Genomic DNA, 19534 nt, shown 5'->3' on the forward strand with positions numbered 1-19534 from the left:
ACTCAGTTGCTCCAACCTCCAGTTTCGTTAGTACTTCTCGAGTATTTGCCTTGTCATGATCTATTCTCTCATTAGTAACCTTAGATTGGCTCTCATCAACATTATAGATTAGTATATTTTTAGATCGACTACTTCTATCTTCTAATTCCAAGAACATATCTTGCTATATATCATTTTTGGTGGCGAATTTAGATTTCTCGTCCCAAAAAACCCCCGCTTACCAAATTTAGTGTTATTATCTCATGCCGTTAGGAAATATTCAAGAATAAATAAAATAAAAGTTTAACTTTGACACCCTGTATCTCGGTTATTATCAACTTTCGTACTAAGGTAAGTTAGCTTAAATCGAACTATTTTAACCCCAGGAATCTAAGGGTAAGCTATCGCCCATTCTTTACCAAACACCCTGTTATCGTACTAGTGACGTCATCCATTTGGATGTGACGACGTAATCTACTATTTTTTTTAAATTGGAATAGGGGTCGAGTGCTAGCTCATTTAAAAGGTTATTCAATTCCCTATTCAGTAATATAAACATTAACATGATTAATTATACAGAGTGTCCAAAGAATTTTTTTTAAATTAAATTAATTGACACAAAAAGAAGAATGAGCTAGCACACGATCGCTATTCTCATTTAAAAAAATATTTGATTACGTCATCACGCCCAGTTGGATGACGTCACTAGTATGTTGTATACAGTAGAACCCCGAAAATCCGAACTAATTGGGGGGGCAGCCTGTTCGGATTCTGAAAAGTTCGGATTATTCGAAATTCAGCCTAACCAGTAATTCAAAGCTCTCCTGCAAAACTGGTAACCTGACTACGAGAAAACCGAAGTAAATTTATGTTTAACCTTTATAAGCACTACATATAAAGTACCTACGTATTTATTTTTAAGAAATTTTAAATGAAGTCCTACTAATCCAATATTGTTCAATTTTCTGGTTATACTCTGTATAGGGGAAGTATGCCCGAGACGGCATACTGGCTGAGATGGCATATCACGTGTTTTTCGTAAACTATTCCAAATTTGGTGCCTAGTATGACAGTTTTCAGTTCCTCAAGTTAAAATTTGTCGACATTGTTGAACTTATGCATGTTAGTTTTATTTTGACAGCAGTAGCCTTTGGAATGTTAATTAAGTAGGACAAAATATTTATTGACTTTTTTGTATCACATTATAATTCGCGAGTCTTTACACCTGAGTTAAGTTTTTAAATTTTGTGATGTTCCTTTACCTTATGCATGCCTATCACGCCTGTATCGATTTATATCTTAAAAATGTGCTTAAGAAAAATTAGGTTAAAAAAACGGTATGATTGCAATGTTGCCTGAGATGGCATAGTAAGCAGGTGGATAAGATGGCATAGGTATTCCATCTCACCCTTATGCGTTTTTACACTGCATTAATTTTGTTATATGATTGAAGTTTGTCGTTACAGTTATGGATCGTTTTAAGAGGAATTCGAACCAACAAAATCGATTCCGTCGATATTGAGACAAGTGACGAGGAAGATGCTGCTTGCATTTTTTGTATTGGCCTCTTTTCATTATCTCGTTCTCGAAAAACCTGACGAAGATGTGCCAAATGACTAACCTTGCCAAATTTGTGGCAAGTGGTCATATTCCGAATGTGCCGGTGTACCCAAGACTACAAAAAAAATTATTTGTGACTTATGAGTCGAGATTAGTGCCTTTATTTCAAGGGTATGCCATCTTACCCACATGTATGTGGGTGAGATGGCACATGTAATACTTTATAATTTATTTTCTCAGAAAAAAACTATAATATGTACCTTGTTAAAAAATAATGTTATATTTATGTAAATGTTCCTAGCACTGACTTTGATTTTTATTACATGTCTAACTCTATCGATTATCGATTACAAAATATTAAAAAAAAAGTATGCCGTCTCAGGCATATCTCCCCTAATAAACATGTATTTAAGTTTTTGTCTTGAATTTTTAAAAAAAATTTCACTTTCCGTTAGTTCGGATTTGCGGGGTTCTACTGTATGTCAAAAATATATATGGGGGGGGGGGTCAAAATATAAGTGAATAACCCTGTACATCAAGAAATTTACTACCAACGTCTCTGTTACTGAATATATCACTAAGTACAGGGCAATCTATTTAAAACTTAAAAAATCAGCTAAAAAATTATACTATCAAAATCATCTGAGAAGCTTTAAAAGTGTTGCAAAAGAAATTTGGTCCATAATAAACAATCTTCAAAATCAAACTCACAAAGCTCAAACATTTTCCCTTCCAGACCATGAATACTTTATTAATGTGAGTAAAATTATAACATCAACTATTTTGTCACAAGAGATCAATTTTGTTAAGATCCGATTTCCTATCTCCCTAATTCAAGAAAGGTCTCAAATTCATTATTTATAAGAGTTGATTAATCTGAACTGATCCAAACAATCAATAGTATCAAAAGCAAATCTTCCTGTAGTACTGATGGACTATCCATAAAAATTGTCTCAAATCTCCCAGAAAATGTGTTGGGAGTCCTCATCCCACTAATGACTCTTTTAAGGGGCTATCCTAGTGTAAAAGAACGAAATTCACATACTTTTTTGGGAATATCTAAAATAAAAAGTACTGTACCAATTGTTTTGAAAATTTGCATGACTATTTATTATAAAAAGAAGTACATACAAGTAAAACAATTTTCATAAAAAAAAATAATGAAAATTTAACGATTTATGCCCTATCTACTGGCACAGTGAAAATAAAAAACATGGCTCCACTGCTGCAGCGATTGGGAGTAATAGAGATCCTGAATTATAAAATTGCAAATACATATTGATTATTGAAATATAAGTTATTTCCTATACCATCAATTAGGATTTTTGGAAAAATGACGAAGTGTTGAAATTTTTTTAAATTAGCTAGAACATTTTCAGTTTCAAAAACCTCCAAATTGACATTTTTTATCCGATTAAAAAAATCCCTATTTGATGGTATAGAAAATAACCTATATTTCAATAATAACTTTGATATTTTATGTTTCAGGATCTCTTTTATTCCCAATCACTGCAGCAGTGGAGCTATGTTTTTATTTTCACAGTGCTAGTAGATGGCGAATAAATCATTTAATTTTCAATATTTTTTTATGAAAATTGTTTCACATGTACTTTTTATAACAAATGTTCATGCAAATTTTCAAAATAATTGGTACAGTACTTTTTATTTTAGAAATTCCCAAAAAAGTATATGAATTTCATACTTTTACACTAGGATAGCCCCTTCAGAAAGGTAAATTTCTAGAGCTGCCTAAAGACAGCCATCATTATTCCTCTTCATAAGGGTGGTGAAAAATCTAATGCCTGCAATTATAGACCTATTGCATTACTACTGGTACTCTCAAATAGGACTCATATTACACAAGTATAAAAACTTGTTGCTGGTATGAGCACATTGTGTAAATGTTAGGATTTAAAGAGGATATAAAAACCTTCAATACGATTATGAGGATTATGAGCGTTAGTCTCTTTATATCCTAACATTTTTTTGTTATTGTTTTAGTTTATTATTGTTTTATTGTGTTTATTATTGTTTTTTATGACTCTGTAAGTTTTGTGTATAAATTGTACAATTTTCCATGACAATAAAGCATTGTTCTATTCTAAGTTGTCTATTTTGTTAAACCAAAGCATTGATTATTATTACAAAATATTAATATAATCAATTAAATATAATATTAATCTCACAAACAATATAGGAAGTATAGTTAAAAAGAATAAACATAGTAATCCACAAGGAAATAAATCTGCACATAGCTATAGCCCAAAGTAACTTCTGTTGTTTATCCAAATCTTCAATAGTCAAAAACATTTGTGTAAAATTAGGTTCCAGCAGTTTCTCCTTTTCCTACATTTAAAATAGCTGGTGTTTATTCCTAAAAACAACAAATACATAAATAAAAACTCTAAATTGTATACCATAAAAATATCATACAAATATGACAAAATATCACAAGAGTATTTTAACATTATTTAAGGACAATTGCCATAATAAGCCACAACAAAAATGTATTAAGCGAAAAAGCTATAGAGCTGAAACAGGAAGTTGCTATGTTTGGTCTATATATTAATGAAAGTAAAAAAAAATACATAAATGGAGTGCACAAAGTCAAATCCACATGAGAATCTGAAGGTAGACAACCATACCTACGAATATGCCTCCACTTTTCCCTACCTAGACTCAATCATAAAAAATGACAACAACACCTGTCAAGAAATATAACAACGGATTCTTATCGGTAATAAGAAGTGTTTTTATGCATACAAAGACGTAATGAAAAGTAAGTTACTGTTACTGAATCGTGAGTATAAGCTTAGAATCTACAAAACAGTAACTACACCAGTGGTCACATATGGATGTGAAATGTGGACCATCTCAACCACTAATGAAAATCAACTGAGAATATTTGAGCGTAAAATACTAAGGAACATATTTGGACCAACACATTGTAGAGATGGTTCATGGAGAATTAAAATGAACCACAAGCTGAATGAACTAATGCAGAGCGCAGATATTGTTAGATTTGTAAAGTCTCAAAGACTAAACTTTCTTGGTCGCTTAGAAAAAATGTCAGATAATCGAGCTGTGATGTCAGAGATGGGAAGCCCCAAGGAAATATAACAAGAGGAAGGCCCTGTAACAGATGGATAGACGATGTAGAGAAGGATCTTAAAACCATGAATATCAGGCAGGAAAGTAGCCGACAGGGCAGAATAGAAGAATGCTGTTAAGCAGGCAAAGATTTACAAATGGTTGTAGTGTCATTAGAAGAAGAAGATTTAAGGACAGTTTAGGCAGGCTATATGCATTAAGGCATTATTAAGCTTTGCATTTAACCATATTGTAATACACTATATCTTACATGGTCAAGCATGATTTTCTTTACATAACCCTTGTTCTAAACTAGAACCGAATTGGTAAGTACATATATATTATTATTGTAGACATTTTAAGAACTTATTACTTAGTTGAATTACTTTAAACTTACCACTTATTAAATGTTTACTGCATACTGTCATATTTTAATTTGTGGTCTGTTCTCTTTATTGCTTTTATCCAATGTTCCTGCCTTTGTTTGGATAAAATTCATTTAAATGTATTGCATGGGGGAAATGTATAGCCTTGGGAACAGTAAAAAGTGAGGATTTTATCCCTGTCTGTCCTATTCCCGCAATTTACAGGCTTCTCAAGAAAGCCCTTGCTACAAGTCGGTCAAACACAAGGAAAAGTGTTTTTTCTTTTTTACACACAAACAAATTGACACAAACTGATAATTACTATGGGATAATTCAGTTCTGTAGGCTATAAACAACTTTATATTTAATTTACTATCACAATTTCGCTGCACAATTAACAATAAAAAACAAAACCAAACAGAATATTCGTCTAAAAACATTTACAAATAAATGTCAATGTAAACAGTGACGTCAGTGACTAAATAAAAATAACAGGAAAGACATCAGCTAACTTCGTACTTCTCCTAACTTAAAAATGACGTTTATCATACTGTCGCAGCTTTACTATGTGTAAGAGTGAAGTAGCACTAATCCAAAGAAAAAAGATGGTGTCGTCACTTCGCTCCGAATGACACTCTCTCTATGTCAATATATACCTCTATGTTATAAACATAAAAACACTGTTTATAAAAATAAAACACATTTTTATAAAATTTTTTGTTTTTTCAAATTTTAAATGTCAAGTGTCCCTAGTGTCAGTGGTCACTAGGATCTAGGGATCCCACATCCCACCTTAAATTTTTTACCTTTACCATGCGAGATGCGCTATGTACCATTACGCAGATGATTTTATTTGACATTTTGTTTCTCCTAACCTAACCTGTATCTTTTACACAGATTAAAAAAGAAGATCAATATAACCAATAAAAATAACCACAAAATAACTTATCGTTTTCTTAGGTTGTTCAAAATTTCAAAATATTTTGAGAACGATTTCAAAACGTCAAACTTTGGTTAGTTAAAAAATGTGATTTTCATTACAACCAATAAATTGTGGCTTAATCCCATATAAACATAATATTTAAATTAAAAAAGAAGTTTAAAAAAGTTTCATTGTAAAAGATTTTGCTATTTAGTTGCAGTAGTGGGAATAAAATGTAAAGAAACACACAAAAAACCAGTAGAAGTACTCAATGTTTGTCAAAGAAAACAAGAAATAAACTTTTTGGAAGAGGAAATGAGGAATAGACTTTTTGGAAATTAAAATAATATGAAGGATATTTTCTTTTAAATTAAGAATTAGTTGTAAGTTTTTTATTTATGAGAATTGCTAGTCACCATTTTAATCACTTATTTTAATGATAATTTCGATAAGACTACATAAATGAAAGATTATAATTGGTTAATTAAATATCTAGCTTAAATCTAATAGTTGTCAAATAAATTGTCAATTTATTATTTCTTGAAATCAGGAAACAATTATCCATTTAATTTAATAATTTTAATATATTTTTTTGGAGTTCTCCTAACCTGCGTTTTAATACAATCCTTCCTCAAATTTATGTTAATCAGGGCCTCGATTTTTGACCCTTCGCTTCGTTATCAAATGTATTTGCTTCGCATCTTTTAGTATACGAAGCGAATACATTCATTAACGAAGCAAAGGGTCAAAAATTGAGGCCCATTTTTATTATTCTTAGTTGTAATTGCATTAGTAAAACTTGGTTATTGTTGTGAATAATCATCAATAATGATTTACACCTTGTTTTTATTGTTGTTTCAATCAATAGTATATATATGCACATTAACTAATCTACTTATCAGAGTTCAAAATTATCGCAGTTTTAAATAAAAATAAAACCAATCTGATTATAACGTTTATTATAAATTAAAAAAAAACCAAAACCAGTTGTTGCTGAAAGGATTTTATTCTAACTTGTTCTTTAGCAATAATTGAGCTGCTAACAAATCTGCTTCTTGAGCTGAGGGTTTGTTCAGTGTTAATTTCTTCCCTTTTGGTTGTTTTTTTGTCCTATATAATCTCCTCTGAGGCTCTATTTTTTTGTTAGGTGGTATGTTTTTGATAGAAGCTGATACTAAAATAATACAAATTAGAACATACAATAATTTTCAAATATAGCCCTAATTATACCTTCTGGTAAACCAACATGTGATTTGCGGTGGTCTCTTACAGCAGCAAGGCATGGCCAAATTGGTGCCATATTTCTTTCAAATACCTCAATTTCTTCAATAGAATTGACCAACTTAATTTCGTTTTGTAGCCGAGCCATTTCATCCATAATTTTTTGTTTCCTTTCACAAACTTGATCATAATAATTTTTTTGTTGCATTGGCTTATTAGTGGTAATTGTTTCAATTAAGCTTGAGATTTCTTGATCTTTTTTGTTAACATCCATGATAAGATTATTTTCTGCTAAAAAGAAATATTTTTTAATAGAATTGTTTGTGCTTAATTACGTTTTTAAAAATATGATATTTAAGCATATTCATAACACCGTGACCCCTACAGTTATAACAGAAACTACCATAACTTTAAGAAGCTATTATAAAACTTTGCATTAGTTCTTTCAAACTTTTGCCAATTTTGTTATGATTTTTTTATCCTATATATCAAGATGAAAAATACGAAACAAAAAGTTAATTTCTTTGATCTTCTGATCAATCAATTACAAAATAATTCTCACAATTTTGACTTCTGTTAAATGTCCATATGTAATTAAAACCGTAACTCATTCCAACCACAACAACTGCAATCAAGCCCACAAATGTACTCACTGTAGGAATACATAAAGTATTTTGACAAACTCATCTTATTTATTTATATATTTCCAGAGCTTCTGTGGAAATTAACAAATAATTAATTTGATACACTGATTTTTACACCAAATATTTGAACACGAAATTAATATGCAAGAACTTACCAAGAAATGATTCTTCTTCAATGATCTCAACAGCCTTTGGTAACTGGTTTATATATCTGCAAACCAAATGGATATGTTTGCACATGTTCCATTTAATGGAGTTATCGAGACACGAGCAGCTAAAATGATGTATGCAAGTGTTACATTCATCACAAATTAACTTGCATGTGCAATCCAACTTAACTTCCTCAACTGTATACATCTCATTAGTTGAAGATGATGCCACAGTATAAGTTAAATTATTATAAATAACTTTTTTAATGTCCATTGTTTCGCTTAATTTATGTCGGTGTCTTAAATCACTTAACTTGGTGGAAACTTTACCTTTGTACAATATTATTACTCTTTCGAACAGCTTGTCTCTAACAAATTTCATTATTCCATCAATAGCTTTGTCAAGTCTTTTCACAAATTTACCATGTAGGTAAATGTGCTTGATAGTGCGATGCATACGCTCAATATGCATGTTGGTGTTTATACCACTATTGAGTCGAAAACAATATGCCCAAAACTCCGGTTTTGACATATAGTTATCCTTATAATATTGAGCAAACTCTAATGTCTCCACACTCTCGTTTAAAAATAATAAAAATTTCTCCTGTATGTTGAAAAAAGTATTTATCTCTCTTTCTTGCATTAGTAATCTTAAAATTTTGTAAACCTGTACCTACAAAATATAATATCTGTAAACGTAAAAATAAAACAAAAATATGACTAGTAACCTTTTTTTCTGTCAATTTGTTTAAGTTTTTTCTCCATGCACGGTCTACATGCCAAGCACAAAATAATCTGTAACAAACAACAATAATTATAATACTAATAATAAGAGAAAATGTTTGATAAAATATATTATTGAAAAATAGTAACTTATATATTTACCTAAAGTTAGGAGGGTACATTACTTCCAACCAAGCCTTATAATAAGCCTCAGCCATATCTGACATAAACACTTTTGCTAGGATTTTATATCCTAATTTTTCTTCAATACATTTAAAAAAAATTTTGAATACAGCAACATCTGACCGATTGGAAATGAGAAATGCACATGGATATCCTTCACGTATATCATCCAATACAAGAAGGGTATGTAACTCGAAACCATATCCATTCAACCCATGGGTGCCATCTATGCATATACAGTCATTTCCAAACTTTGCAAGTAATTCTTTTTGACCATCTGTCATTATAATTAAAGCGAAGTCTTCTTTTTTCAGTTCTGGATATTCCTCAGAAAGACTATCTTGCCGTTTATAAAACGAAACACAGTTATTTAAGCGTAACTCGTTAACCCATGCTTTCACACTAATGGCATCATTTTCATGCCTTACCGAAGACGCATTAAGATTATATGACCTTTCAATGTTAAAAAGATCTTTTTTCGTTAGAAGGTGCATTCTTTGGAGTTGGCATTGGGAGACTGAATCTCTAACGTCATTTAAAATAACTTGCATTGGCACTTTTGAAGCTATTTTTGCTGCAATTTGATGTCGTTCTTCTTTTGTTAGAAAAAGGTGCCCTAAGTCCTCTACTTGTTTATGTCCCACATGCGTTCCACAGTAATTAACAGAATATTTTCCATTTTTTATGGTAACTTTAAGGTTAGCTGGACAATATCCATTAATCTTATTTGTCCCTTGTCTCTTTAAATGACGAATGTTTTCTCCTCTAGCTTTATAATACCCTGATCGGTGACAATAGTACTCAAGTTTTGTAGTAGTTTCATTTATGTTTTTATTTCTTTTATTTATAAACATTGAAAAAGTTTTTTTTTCCATCTCCAATTTCCATGTCTAAAAATAAAATATACATTCCTGCAGTTCATTTTAAAAGCACAATGATTGATACTAACCTGAAAAGTCTCCAATGATTCAAATTTGTAAGTTTCATGTTCAATATTAATACCATGGGTATTATTGTAGTGTGCAATTAAAATATCCCTACCACTTCCCAAATAATTACAAATATTGCACTTGATTTGTATTATTTTTTTATCCCTGTGGCATTCTGCATGCTTTTTTAAAAGTGCTAACAAAGGAAACTGACTGCCACATTTATCACACAAATATTGTCCATTGTTTTGCCTTGCCAGTAATTCTTCAGATTTATCTGAAAATTGGACACCATTTTATTTTGTTCACAAGAAACTATTTATTCTTTATAAAATATACAAAGTCTTAATCTCAGGAATAACTTTTAAGAAAACACAGTAGTTAGTAAGTACACAGTAACTTAGTACATAACACTAATCACGAACAAATGAACAACAAACTTAGTACATAACACTAATCACGAACAAATCAACAACCTTTTATTAAGAACTAGTGTACTCCCAGTAACTGCACAAGTACGTACATAAGACAAAAGTATGTACTGATGGGACATGAAGTATGTACAATGTACATACTTTGCTGTACGAAGTACGTACTTAATACATACATTTTCCAAATTATGGTACATACCTAGTACGTCTGAAGGTACGTACGGAAGGTACATACCTAGTACATACTATATGACATATGAGGCTATGAGAGCCAGAGTGGCCTAACTGATTTTAACATTACATAATCAAAGAAAATGATCAGAAGCTAATAATGTCGGATTGTTTTAGTAGTTTTATGTTGAACAAGAATCATTATTGATCAAAATACAATTACTAAAACAATCGGACATTGATTGCTTCTGATAATTTTCTTTGATTATATAAAGTAATGTTAAAATCAGTTAGGCCACTCTGGCTCTCATAGCCTCATATATACATAATATTATGTACATACTATACACACTTATGATAATTTATGTAAATAAAAGTAAATATAGGCGAATATATCTTTATTATTTAAAAAAAATAAATTCAATTTTTATTCTGATTCCTTTTCCTTGAAAGTTTTTAAGCATTCCCCGGCTCTCCTCAACCATCGTCCAATTTCTTGCTCCGCCACCTTCTTATCACTACATTTTTGACTTTTTATTGCAGCTTCTATAAAGAAAGAATATCAAATTATAAAACTGGATACTTTTAATAAAGAATATTTTATCACAACCATTATCAACTGAAGCATTAGGTAATTAACCCATGGAAATACACCCATATAAATAAATAATACATACTGCTAAATGTATGTCTGCCTTGTGTTTTTCCGAAAATCAATTCATTTTTTGAAGTGCTTAACTGCTCTAAATATTTAGAGATTTAGAAGTGGGTTGTTTTTTATAATTTAAAAAAATCTGTTTTAAGACTGATGTCCCTCTAGTACCCTTAAATGTTTTATTTTAAGCCCAATAATTTATAGTTAAATGTATAGTAGGTACATAATATCTTCGTTACATAATGCATTTAATTACAGTCTTAAAAATCAAAACATCTTACCCACTATAACTGCAGCAATGCTGAATTTGCAAATGCCTGTTTATTTCGTCTTCCAAGCCTAGTGCCTAGTCTTCAGTATGACTATATAAGTTAAAAAACACTCGGCTGAATAAGATAACAGAAAACCACACTATATAAGCACCAACACCAAAAGTAAGTAAAAAAAATCTAAATGAAACTGTCTTGCAATGAATTATCACATCAAAACTGTACTCGAGGTGGAAAATTCCTAACCAAATAAATTAGGTTTAACCTAACATAATAAATATGCTTTAGCTCTTCTTTCTCATGGTACATACTTAAGACGTAATAGTACATACTCTTCTGTACGTACTAGTATGTACCCCAGTGTACGTACTTAAAACGTACATTTTACATCATGTACGTACAGTACCAAAATTGTACGTACTCAAAACGTACTGTGCTGTTAACTTGTGCTTGTACTTAGTTAACATTAAACATAATAAAAACAAACTCACCTGAATGTTTATGTTTAATGTGGGATCTCAAATTATCAAGTCGGGTAAAATTTATGCCACACTCTTTGCATTCATTAACACCTGACCCAGAGGGTTTTCTTTTTCTTGGACATAGAATGTCTAATTTATCTAAAAACAAATATAGGTCCATAGATAAGAGGGTGGTAAATATAGGTCTATCAAAATTATCAATACATAAATATCTAATCAATCATTCACCTGCATGTTTTCTTTTTACATGAACTCTCAAATTATAATCATTGGAAAAGTTTTTCTTGCACTCACTGCACTGAGCCATTTAAATAATTTAGCAGCAGATCTTAATCCACAACAAATAAATCAACAATATCAAAAAATCAAATCAACAATAAATCAAATAGATCAACAATAAATATATTTTATATTTAATGTAGTATGTATATTGAAGTTGTCAAGTTGACATAAGATATAGGTTAGGTTAGGAGGAGCCGGAAGGCGGGAACAAAAATGCCAAAATTTTAAAATCATAATATGCGTAATGGAGCATCGCGCAGCTCGCATGGTAAAGGCACAGTTTTTTTGCTATTCGAAACAGTTAGTTCACTCTAAATAGTTTTTATGCGGTTCCTGCGCTAGCAGAAACTCCTAGCAGACTGCGCAGTAGGCTAGGAGGAAAATGTGGCTGTTGCAAGATTTAAAATATTCCGATAAAGAATATTCCAAAATTATAATAAAATAATTATGATTATCGATTTTTTTCAAAAAGCTGAAAATTAAATTCATAAATGGTAAAATCCTTTACGTACACACTTGTATAAAATTTGAAAAATAATATTTTCTAATTATTGATTGAATGTATTCAAACAATTAATCACAAGTAACTATCTAAATTGGTGACATTTGGCAACAGTGAGTAGACCTGGTTTATTTTGATGTATAAAATAACCTTATAAACAAACAGTTGTTTATTTAGAGTTATTTATTATTGTTTTCTGATATTTTGCAATTGTTAAGTTGGTTTACTTCGAATTTAATATGCATTACTGTGGTATTTCTCCAGTTTTCTAAGAAGGTTGGTGATTTTGAATTGGGATTATGATGAATTTAACCCAAAGGCAATGTGTGTTTATTTATGTGGCAAAATTCCAGGCACCATAAAAATTTGCGTTTCTTCCTGTTGCCCATGGATGAAAATCGGTAAGAACGTAAATTCTATTTAATATCATTGACATCATTTTTGACGTGCTGTTGTTTTAGGTTTGCAGAATGAAAAGAAATTGTTCAATGTGATAAACTTTCTATGAACAGTCCTCAATATTGTTACATTAACTTTTAAATATGCACTTTACATCTTGAGGAGCAGGCCTTTGCAGAAATACTGAAAAGCGGGTTGCAAAACAATGCAAAATAAAATAAATGAAATATGTCTTGAGATTAAACATTCAAGTTAAAGGTGTGTTCTTTCTTAAACTGGAATGATAATTTTGTAATTCTGTAGGCACATCTATTGAGAAGTTACAACCAGTGGCAAAGTGCCTTAAGGGAATCTATGACATATATAATTGAAGGTATGAGTATATGTTTCAAATTAATTGTTGGATGATTCTGAGAAAGTGTAAATTTTTTTCATGAATTTGGTACGTAACTGTCTTTATCTAAACTCTAAAAATCATTGACATCTGTTTTGAAAAACCATGTTCCTAGAAACCATTGATAACAAATATAGACGGTTACCTCTGCATTCGTTGTATCATCTTACTACCCTATCCATAGTGAGTCTAATTTTTAAATCTATAATAATTGTTTACGTGCTGGTTTCATAAAGATGCTTCAAAAATCTATATGGGTCTTACTAGGCAGCACAGCCATGCCTTTAATAGCTTTTCCAATTATATTTTCAATATACTTATTCTAGTTAAGATTGCGGGACAAAAAGACCACTAAATATTTGAGTTCATTTTTAGGTATCAGCATTGGCTCTACAGCCCATGGTGGGTCTTGGCCTGTTCCAGAATCAGCTTCCACTCTTTCCTATCCTTTGCTTGGCTTTCCAATTTCTCACTCGAGCATGAATTTTTGGTATATATGGGGATTATATTGTGATAACGACCAGATCTATGAAAGAATAGTATGTTGTTAAAGAGGATTGTGGTGACACTATTCATGAATATCTGATAATATTGGTTAATGTGAATGGAGTTCAAAATGGGGTTTAGGCTGTTATATAAAAAATTAGGTCATTAGCATATGGAAGTAGGGCGACATTATCTGGTATTAAATTATGTGATTGAGGAGAATTAAACCTAAAAACTCTATTTATTCTGCTAATCAATATGAAATATATTTTAATATAAAACATATGTTATTCTTTCTAGGGACATCTCCTCTGAAGGAATTACAATTATTTGCCAGTATGTCAAATGAATTTTCAACATCAGTCATACTTTCATAAATTTATTGATGAAAATAAAACTAGGTACATGATTTATTATTTACTTCCAAGGGATTCTAAGATACTATGTGTAAAAAGTCCAATATGCAGTGATGAGCATGCTAATAACTGGCAAAATATGGGATATAACGCCAAAGATGGGAAACATGGGATGCATTCTGAAGTAAAAAGAGATGAAACTGAGAGAGATTATCAATATAAACATATAAATTAACATTACATTACATAGTTTCCCAGCTTTAGACATATCAGATGAGTATGAGAACTGTCATTGTGCCAGGAGAATTTTATAAAATACTCCTGTCACAGAGATCTAAAGGTGGGAAACTATGTAATGTTATTGTCGGCTAAGAGTGTTAACCTGCTAACTCCATTTTTCACTGTGAGTGATATTGGGGTAGTTTCTAGGTCTGTGTACCTTCATACCATGTCCCACAAGCCCGCTGGTTCCACTGTAGTTTAGAGATAGCTATTTCTAAACTACATTGGTGTCGGCGGGTTTGTGGGGTGGTGTATGAAAATACACGGACCCAGAAACTAGCCCAATATCACTCAAAGTGAAAAATGGAGTTAGCAGGTTAAAACTCTTATCCAAGGTTATGTTAATTTATTCGTTTGTAACGATAAGTTCCACTTCTACCAGTTTCATCTCTTTTTATCTCACAAGTTAATATGTTTTCCATCTGTTGCGTTATTTTGCCGGTTATTAGTGTGAGTGCTCATTATTGTATATTTACGATTCTGTGATTTCTCAATATGATGCTGAGTAGGTATATAGTAGGTATCTACAACCCTTTCAAAACAGAAATTTATAAGTTCATTTTATGTACCTATTAAACTTTATTTTAAGGATGAATTTGAAATGCTTGTAGGGAATATATCTGTAAAAAATAAAATTGGTATTGTAAAATTGAAATTCTCAAAATATAATTTATAATTCAAATGTATTATTATTTTTTTCCTCTATAGAAAAGTCCTCTTATTAGTTTTCTCATTAGCTCTTGACAAGACATCAGTACTTCGTTTTTTAGATTTCTCACAAGGATTCAGATACGGAAGATCCTGCGTAGACGCCAGTACTTACTTAATTACTTATTCCTCTTCACTCCATGCGGAGCATAGGGCGTTAACTGTCTGCCTCCATTCTGTCTTATCCTTTGCACTGATCTTTATTTCTGTCCAGGTTTTCCCAATAGGGCTTTTCATTTACAGTCATTTGTTTCGAGCTTCTGTCATATGTCGTATAATCCGTGTATATTCATAGATATAACAGAATAGATTAGGCCAGTTCGAAAAATAGAGTAACGCAGAACAGTTCGGGTTGGTGGTCTATCTTTCTCTCTCTACTGGCGCTCAGCTTTCTCTCTCTAGCATATGATGGCTGCCGCCTCTGTGTAACTGTCGTTCCATTACTCCCACCTCTTGGTAGATACACTCGCACGACACAAAGATAGCTAGACCACCGTACTTGATATCAGCGTTACACCCCGATGCATTGAGTGGCATATGACTAGCCTGATCTATTGTTGACATATCTCTGTGTATATTAGTATTATACACAGATTATACAACATATGACAGCAGCTCGAAGCAAATGACAATCAATGAAAAGCCCTATACCATTAATTTCTTTTTCAACACTTCTTTTCCACATTTCTACGGGTCTACCTGGTCTTCTCTTTCCATGTGGTGTATATTCTAGGGCTTGCCTCGCTATGTCTGTGTCAGGTCTCCTTAGTGTGTGCTCCATCCAACTCCATTTCCTTTTGCATATTATCTTAGATATACATAGGTTTCTGGTTAGTTATTGTCCATAGCTCTTGGTTTGATATACGGTTTGGCCAGTAAATGTTAAGAATCTTCCTTAGGCATTTATTTATGAATACCTGCATCTGTCCAATACATTTTCTTGACACTTTCCAAGTTTCTGCTCCATATAGTAATACAGTCTTCACGTTGCGGTTCACGGTTTTAATTGTCATCTGATGTGAAGACCACATTTTCCTTAGCATATTGAATGCGTTTGTAGCGTAGACAAATCACAGAAAAGGCCATCGAGACAATAAACCAGCATATCTATGTTTTACGTGACAAAGGCTTTCGATCGCATCCAAGTCGAAGACGTCTTACACTTACTGTATAGAAGATACATGCCAATCAATATTATACGAACCATCGAAAACATCTATTTCCATAATCGAATACAGGCAAAGATAAATGGAAAACTAACACAGTTTATACCAGTACAAAGCCGAGTCAGACAATGGAACCCGTTAAGCCCACTGCTCTTTAATGTATCTAATAATGGACGAAATAATAGAAGCAGTATGTAAAGATCATGGTTACAGAATGGGAAACAAAAAACTCCAAATATTAGGTTATGCAAACGACGCCGCATTAATCGCCAAGACAGAAGACAATCTCCAAAGATTAACACACATCTTCAATACAACAGCCAAGAAATACAATATCAATATATGATAATATCAGCAGAAAAAACACATGTATGACATCTAAATACCCACTACGAGGTAAAATCGAAATTGATGGGAAAATATTAAAGCAGGAAGCAAGGTTTAGATATCTGGGAATAGATATACCCATTTACGGAGATGTTGAAGAGGAAGTACGACAACAAAGCTTAAAAGCAAGTAAAGCGCTGGGATCTCTTAATGACACAATCTGGAAGAACGAACACCTAAGACAAGACACAAAAGCAAGAATCTATAAAGCAGCAATTAGACCTATATTGACATACACGGCAGAGACAAGACCTTACACATCTAAAACGAGACGACTACTAGAAACAACCGAGATGAAAATACTTAGACGAATATCAGGGAAAAGTCTGTTGGATAGAGAGAGAGATGTAAAAACATAAGAAGATCATGCAATGTAGAAGACACAAATGGATGAGTGACAAAACGGAAACTGGAGTGGAACGAACACATTAGTAGAATGGCAGAGGATAGGATAGTACGAATAGCACGAGATAAGTCACCAAATGGATGAAGAAGTATTTGCAGACTAAGAAAAAGATGGTGCGATAATTTAAACAATTTAGGAGGCTAATATTGAAGAAGAAACAGTATTTAAAGCCTACCTACAAGAAGGAAGACTCCTCTTGCTACGGCGCGTCGAATAATATATCGCTTGTACTATCCCGGAGAATTTAAAACCGTATTTCCGATTGCATTTTTTAAACTGGAAGTCCTTTGCCAAATATCTCACCTTTAGTACCATCCTTGGATTATAAGCTTTCATCCGACACCTCATTTGTCATTCTATCTGGTTTAATGGCTGAGGAGTTGTGTTTATGGACAGCCGGACGAATATAATTCAACGCTTTCACATTTTTTTCAAAACTGAGTGAAAACAATATTTCTTTAGAAATCCATAAATATATTCGCTAATAATGAAACTAATTTGCAGTGGTTATAGCCAACCTTCATTAGTGGAGTAGGTATTAGAAGAAGAAGACCAATGAAGATAAAGTAGAGCCCATTGTTAGACCAAAATTTTGTTTATATAGAAAAAATTATTTAGTTGAAAATAGTGGTACATAATCTCAATGAATCCATTAATGCTGATACATTTAGTCTTCAGAACAACAGTAATAATTATTTATGAAACTATCGATAAATTGTCAAGAGCTTCGTAAACGTTAATTGTAGAAAAGTATTCCTTATTTCGAAAAATCTATTTCAAATTTGTCCTATTTATTTTCGAGCAGTGTATCAAAAATAATGTTGAGCAGTATAACACACGCTGTTATGCGCTTGCGTCCGGCTGCAAGGTCTCGATGCGCAGTGGGAAAAATGGAACATTTTTTCATAACGTACTTCACGGCAAGTGACTATACTGCTTGTTGTATAAACCTATATACTGTGGTAAAGGTAAAAATTTAAGGTGGGATCCCTAGATCCAAGTTCAGTGGTCATGTACCATGTGTCAGTGTGCCAGATGAAAACTGTCAAGTTTGTTTTGATGTTAATTTGTAATATTTATCAATAAATTAAATCAAATGTAGGATATATTTAGGTGTATGAATAAGTATACCATTTATTAGCAGCAGCAGCTAAACTAGCAAAGTTTGTCTGTAACAAGAAATTCTCATGGCAACCGAAAAAGATCTTATAGTAAAAGAAACAATATATGCAGGAACCAAATCAGTTCCTTTTAAAGATGGTACAAAGGTATGTATATTGTCCATTTACATTTTATTGAGTAAATAGTGTTATTTCTCTTCTATTAGGTACGTAAGATCCCTGTTATGACTTACCAAGAACATTACATTCTTTTGGTGTCATACTATTTTTTCTTGTTCTGGAATTTATGTGCAATTATCTCTAACTATTTATATCTTGGCTAGATGATATTGTACATTTTTTATGAAGTTGGTTTATTAATGTGTGATAAAAACGCTTTTTTTAAATTAAATATTTAGTTATGTAGTAGGGTAACACTTTGTCCACACATGGTGAGTCTCTTTTTGTGCTGTTTTTCTTTCATGCCTGGTTGGTAGCAACATCCTTATTACATTGATTGCATCAATAATTGGTCTATAAATTAGTGAAAAAAGTATTAGGTTAATTCCTCGTCAAATTACTTAAATGGACCATTTTTTCTAGTTCCTGAAAAAAGTTGTGGGTTACAACCTTATACCTTTTAACCGTGGATATACTTAGTGTTCTGCTTCTGAGGAAAAATCCCTTATGGGGCCATGAGTACCAAAGTAGGCACTCAGGTTAAAAATGGATATAAATTAATCCCCACAAGGTTCTTACAAAAGCCAACATTAAAATAATAAATAAAAATCAAACTGCCCTCATGACACACTTTAGATGAGCTACAACGTAAATGGTAAATTATCAGTGTACCACATTTACTCATGGCAATCAACCTGTTAATTTGTTGTTCTTTATTTGTTCACCATATTCTCCTTATACTTTCTTGTTTGGATTCTTCTCTTATCATGATAATTTGATTTTTTCATGTATAGCATTTTTATTTCACTGGTTCTTGTTATATATTAGACATATGTGTATCTGTACTAATAAATTAATGTATGCCATTGTGTCTTGATTGTTGCTTTTTTCTTTGCAAAAGCTAGTCTAGTAGTAATCTTCTTCTTACAGTGCCTTATCCTTAAGGATGTAGGCAATTACATTTGCCCATTTAATCTTATTTGCAGCTGCCCTGAATAGTTCAGTCTGATGTATATATTTAAAAAATATTTAATCAAATGCATAAATTTAAATAAAATTTAACGTGAAGTAAAACTCCCTGGTGTAGTTAGTATATTTAATAAAAATTTTAAA

The 19534-nt window shown here is 31.8% G+C and overlaps 3 protein-coding genes and 2 long non-coding RNA genes across 7 annotated transcripts in view; 2 read left to right on the top strand and 3 right to left on the bottom strand.

Moving 5' to 3' along the window:
• Positions 1 to 3630: 3630 nt before the first annotated feature.
• LOC126887865 (uncharacterized) lies at positions 3631 to 5757 on the bottom strand. The gene is made up of 2 exons (XR_007699244.1): positions 5027 to 5757; positions 3631 to 3913 (listed from the first exon to the last, which is right to left on the bottom strand). It is a non-coding gene; the product is annotated as an uncharacterized LOC126887865 (long non-coding RNA).
• Positions 5758 to 6684: 927 nt separating this feature from the next.
• Positions 6685 to 10104, bottom strand: LOC114329864 (uncharacterized). 2 transcript variants are annotated; one of them, XM_050655753.1, is made up of 6 exons: positions 9786 to 10104; positions 8816 to 9726; positions 8659 to 8725; positions 7937 to 8603; positions 7147 to 7428; positions 6685 to 7090 (listed from the first exon to the last, which is right to left on the bottom strand). In XM_050655753.1, the coding sequence occupies exons 2-6, from the start codon at positions 9709 to 9711 to the stop codon at positions 6921 to 6923; spliced, it is 2082 nt and encodes a 693-aa protein (XP_050511710.1). In that variant the 5' UTR covers positions 9712 to 9726; positions 9786 to 10104; the 3' UTR covers positions 6685 to 6920. The 2 variants fall into 2 exon arrangements, with proteins under 2 accessions (XP_050511710.1, XP_050511711.1); XM_050655754.1 differs by having other exon boundaries at positions 7147 to 7425; positions 8816 to 10104.
• Positions 10105 to 10750: 646 nt separating this feature from the next.
• On the bottom strand, positions 10751 to 12325 carry LOC126887864 (zinc finger protein 510-like). The gene is made up of 3 exons (XM_050655764.1): positions 12002 to 12325; positions 11783 to 11911; positions 10751 to 10913 (listed from the first exon to the last, which is right to left on the bottom strand). Exons 1-3 carry the CDS (start codon positions 12078 to 12080, stop codon positions 10795 to 10797), a joined length of 327 nt encoding a protein of 108 aa, XP_050511721.1. The 5' UTR covers positions 12081 to 12325; the 3' UTR covers positions 10751 to 10794.
• Positions 12326 to 12456: 131 nt separating this feature from the next.
• On the top strand, positions 12457 to 15165 carry LOC126887866 (uncharacterized). 2 transcript variants are annotated; one of them, XR_007699246.1, is made up of 3 exons: positions 12457 to 12958; positions 13019 to 13329; positions 13726 to 14129. It is a non-coding gene; the product is annotated as an uncharacterized LOC126887866 (long non-coding RNA). The 2 variants fall into 2 exon arrangements; XR_007699245.1 differs by lacking the exon at positions 13726 to 14129 and adding an exon at positions 14137 to 15165 and having other exon boundaries at positions 12462 to 12958.
• Positions 15166 to 18071: 2906 nt separating this feature from the next.
• Positions 18072 to 19534, top strand: part of LOC114329863 (AH receptor-interacting protein) — a 30417-nt gene continuing 28954 nt past the window's right edge. Inside the window, exon 1 of the mRNA XM_050655761.1 lies at positions 18072 to 18409. Within this exon, the coding sequence (XP_050511718.1) occupies positions 18329 to 18409 (81 nt within the window). The 5' untranslated portion in view covers positions 18072 to 18328. The remainder of the gene's footprint in view (positions 18410 to 19534) is intronic.

Source organism: Diabrotica virgifera, chromosome 7 (assembly GCF_917563875.1).
Source record: "Diabrotica virgifera virgifera chromosome 7, PGI_DIABVI_V3a".
Classification (NCBI taxonomy): Eukaryota; Metazoa; Arthropoda; class Insecta; order Coleoptera; family Chrysomelidae; genus Diabrotica; species Diabrotica virgifera.

Bases quoted from the DNA above. Each gene is read 5' to 3' on its own strand.
- LOC114329864 (XM_050655753.1), bottom strand. From the start codon at position 9,711: ATGGAAAAAAAAACTTTTTCAATGTTTATAAATAAAAGAAATAAAAAC. The intron at 8,726-8,815 runs GTAAATATATAA...TGTTTGTTACAG, and splicing joins ATGTACCCTCCTAACTTTAG to ATTATTTTGTGCTTGGCATG. The intron at 8,604-8,658 runs GTTACTAGTCAT...TATATTTTGTAG, and splicing joins ACAAATTGACAGAAAAAAAG to GTACAGGTTTACAAAATTTT.
- LOC126887864 (XM_050655764.1), bottom strand. From the start codon at position 12,080: ATGGCTCAGTGCAGTGAGTGCAAGAAAAACTTTTCCAATGATTATAAT. The intron at 11,912-12,001 runs GTGAATGATTGA...ATTTGTTTTTAG, and splicing joins TGTAAAAAGAAAACATGCAG to ATAAATTAGACATTCTATGT. The intron at 10,914-11,782 runs GTGAGTTTGTTT...CTTTCTTTATAG, and splicing joins CATTAAACATAAACATTCAG to AAGCTGCAATAAAAAGTCAA.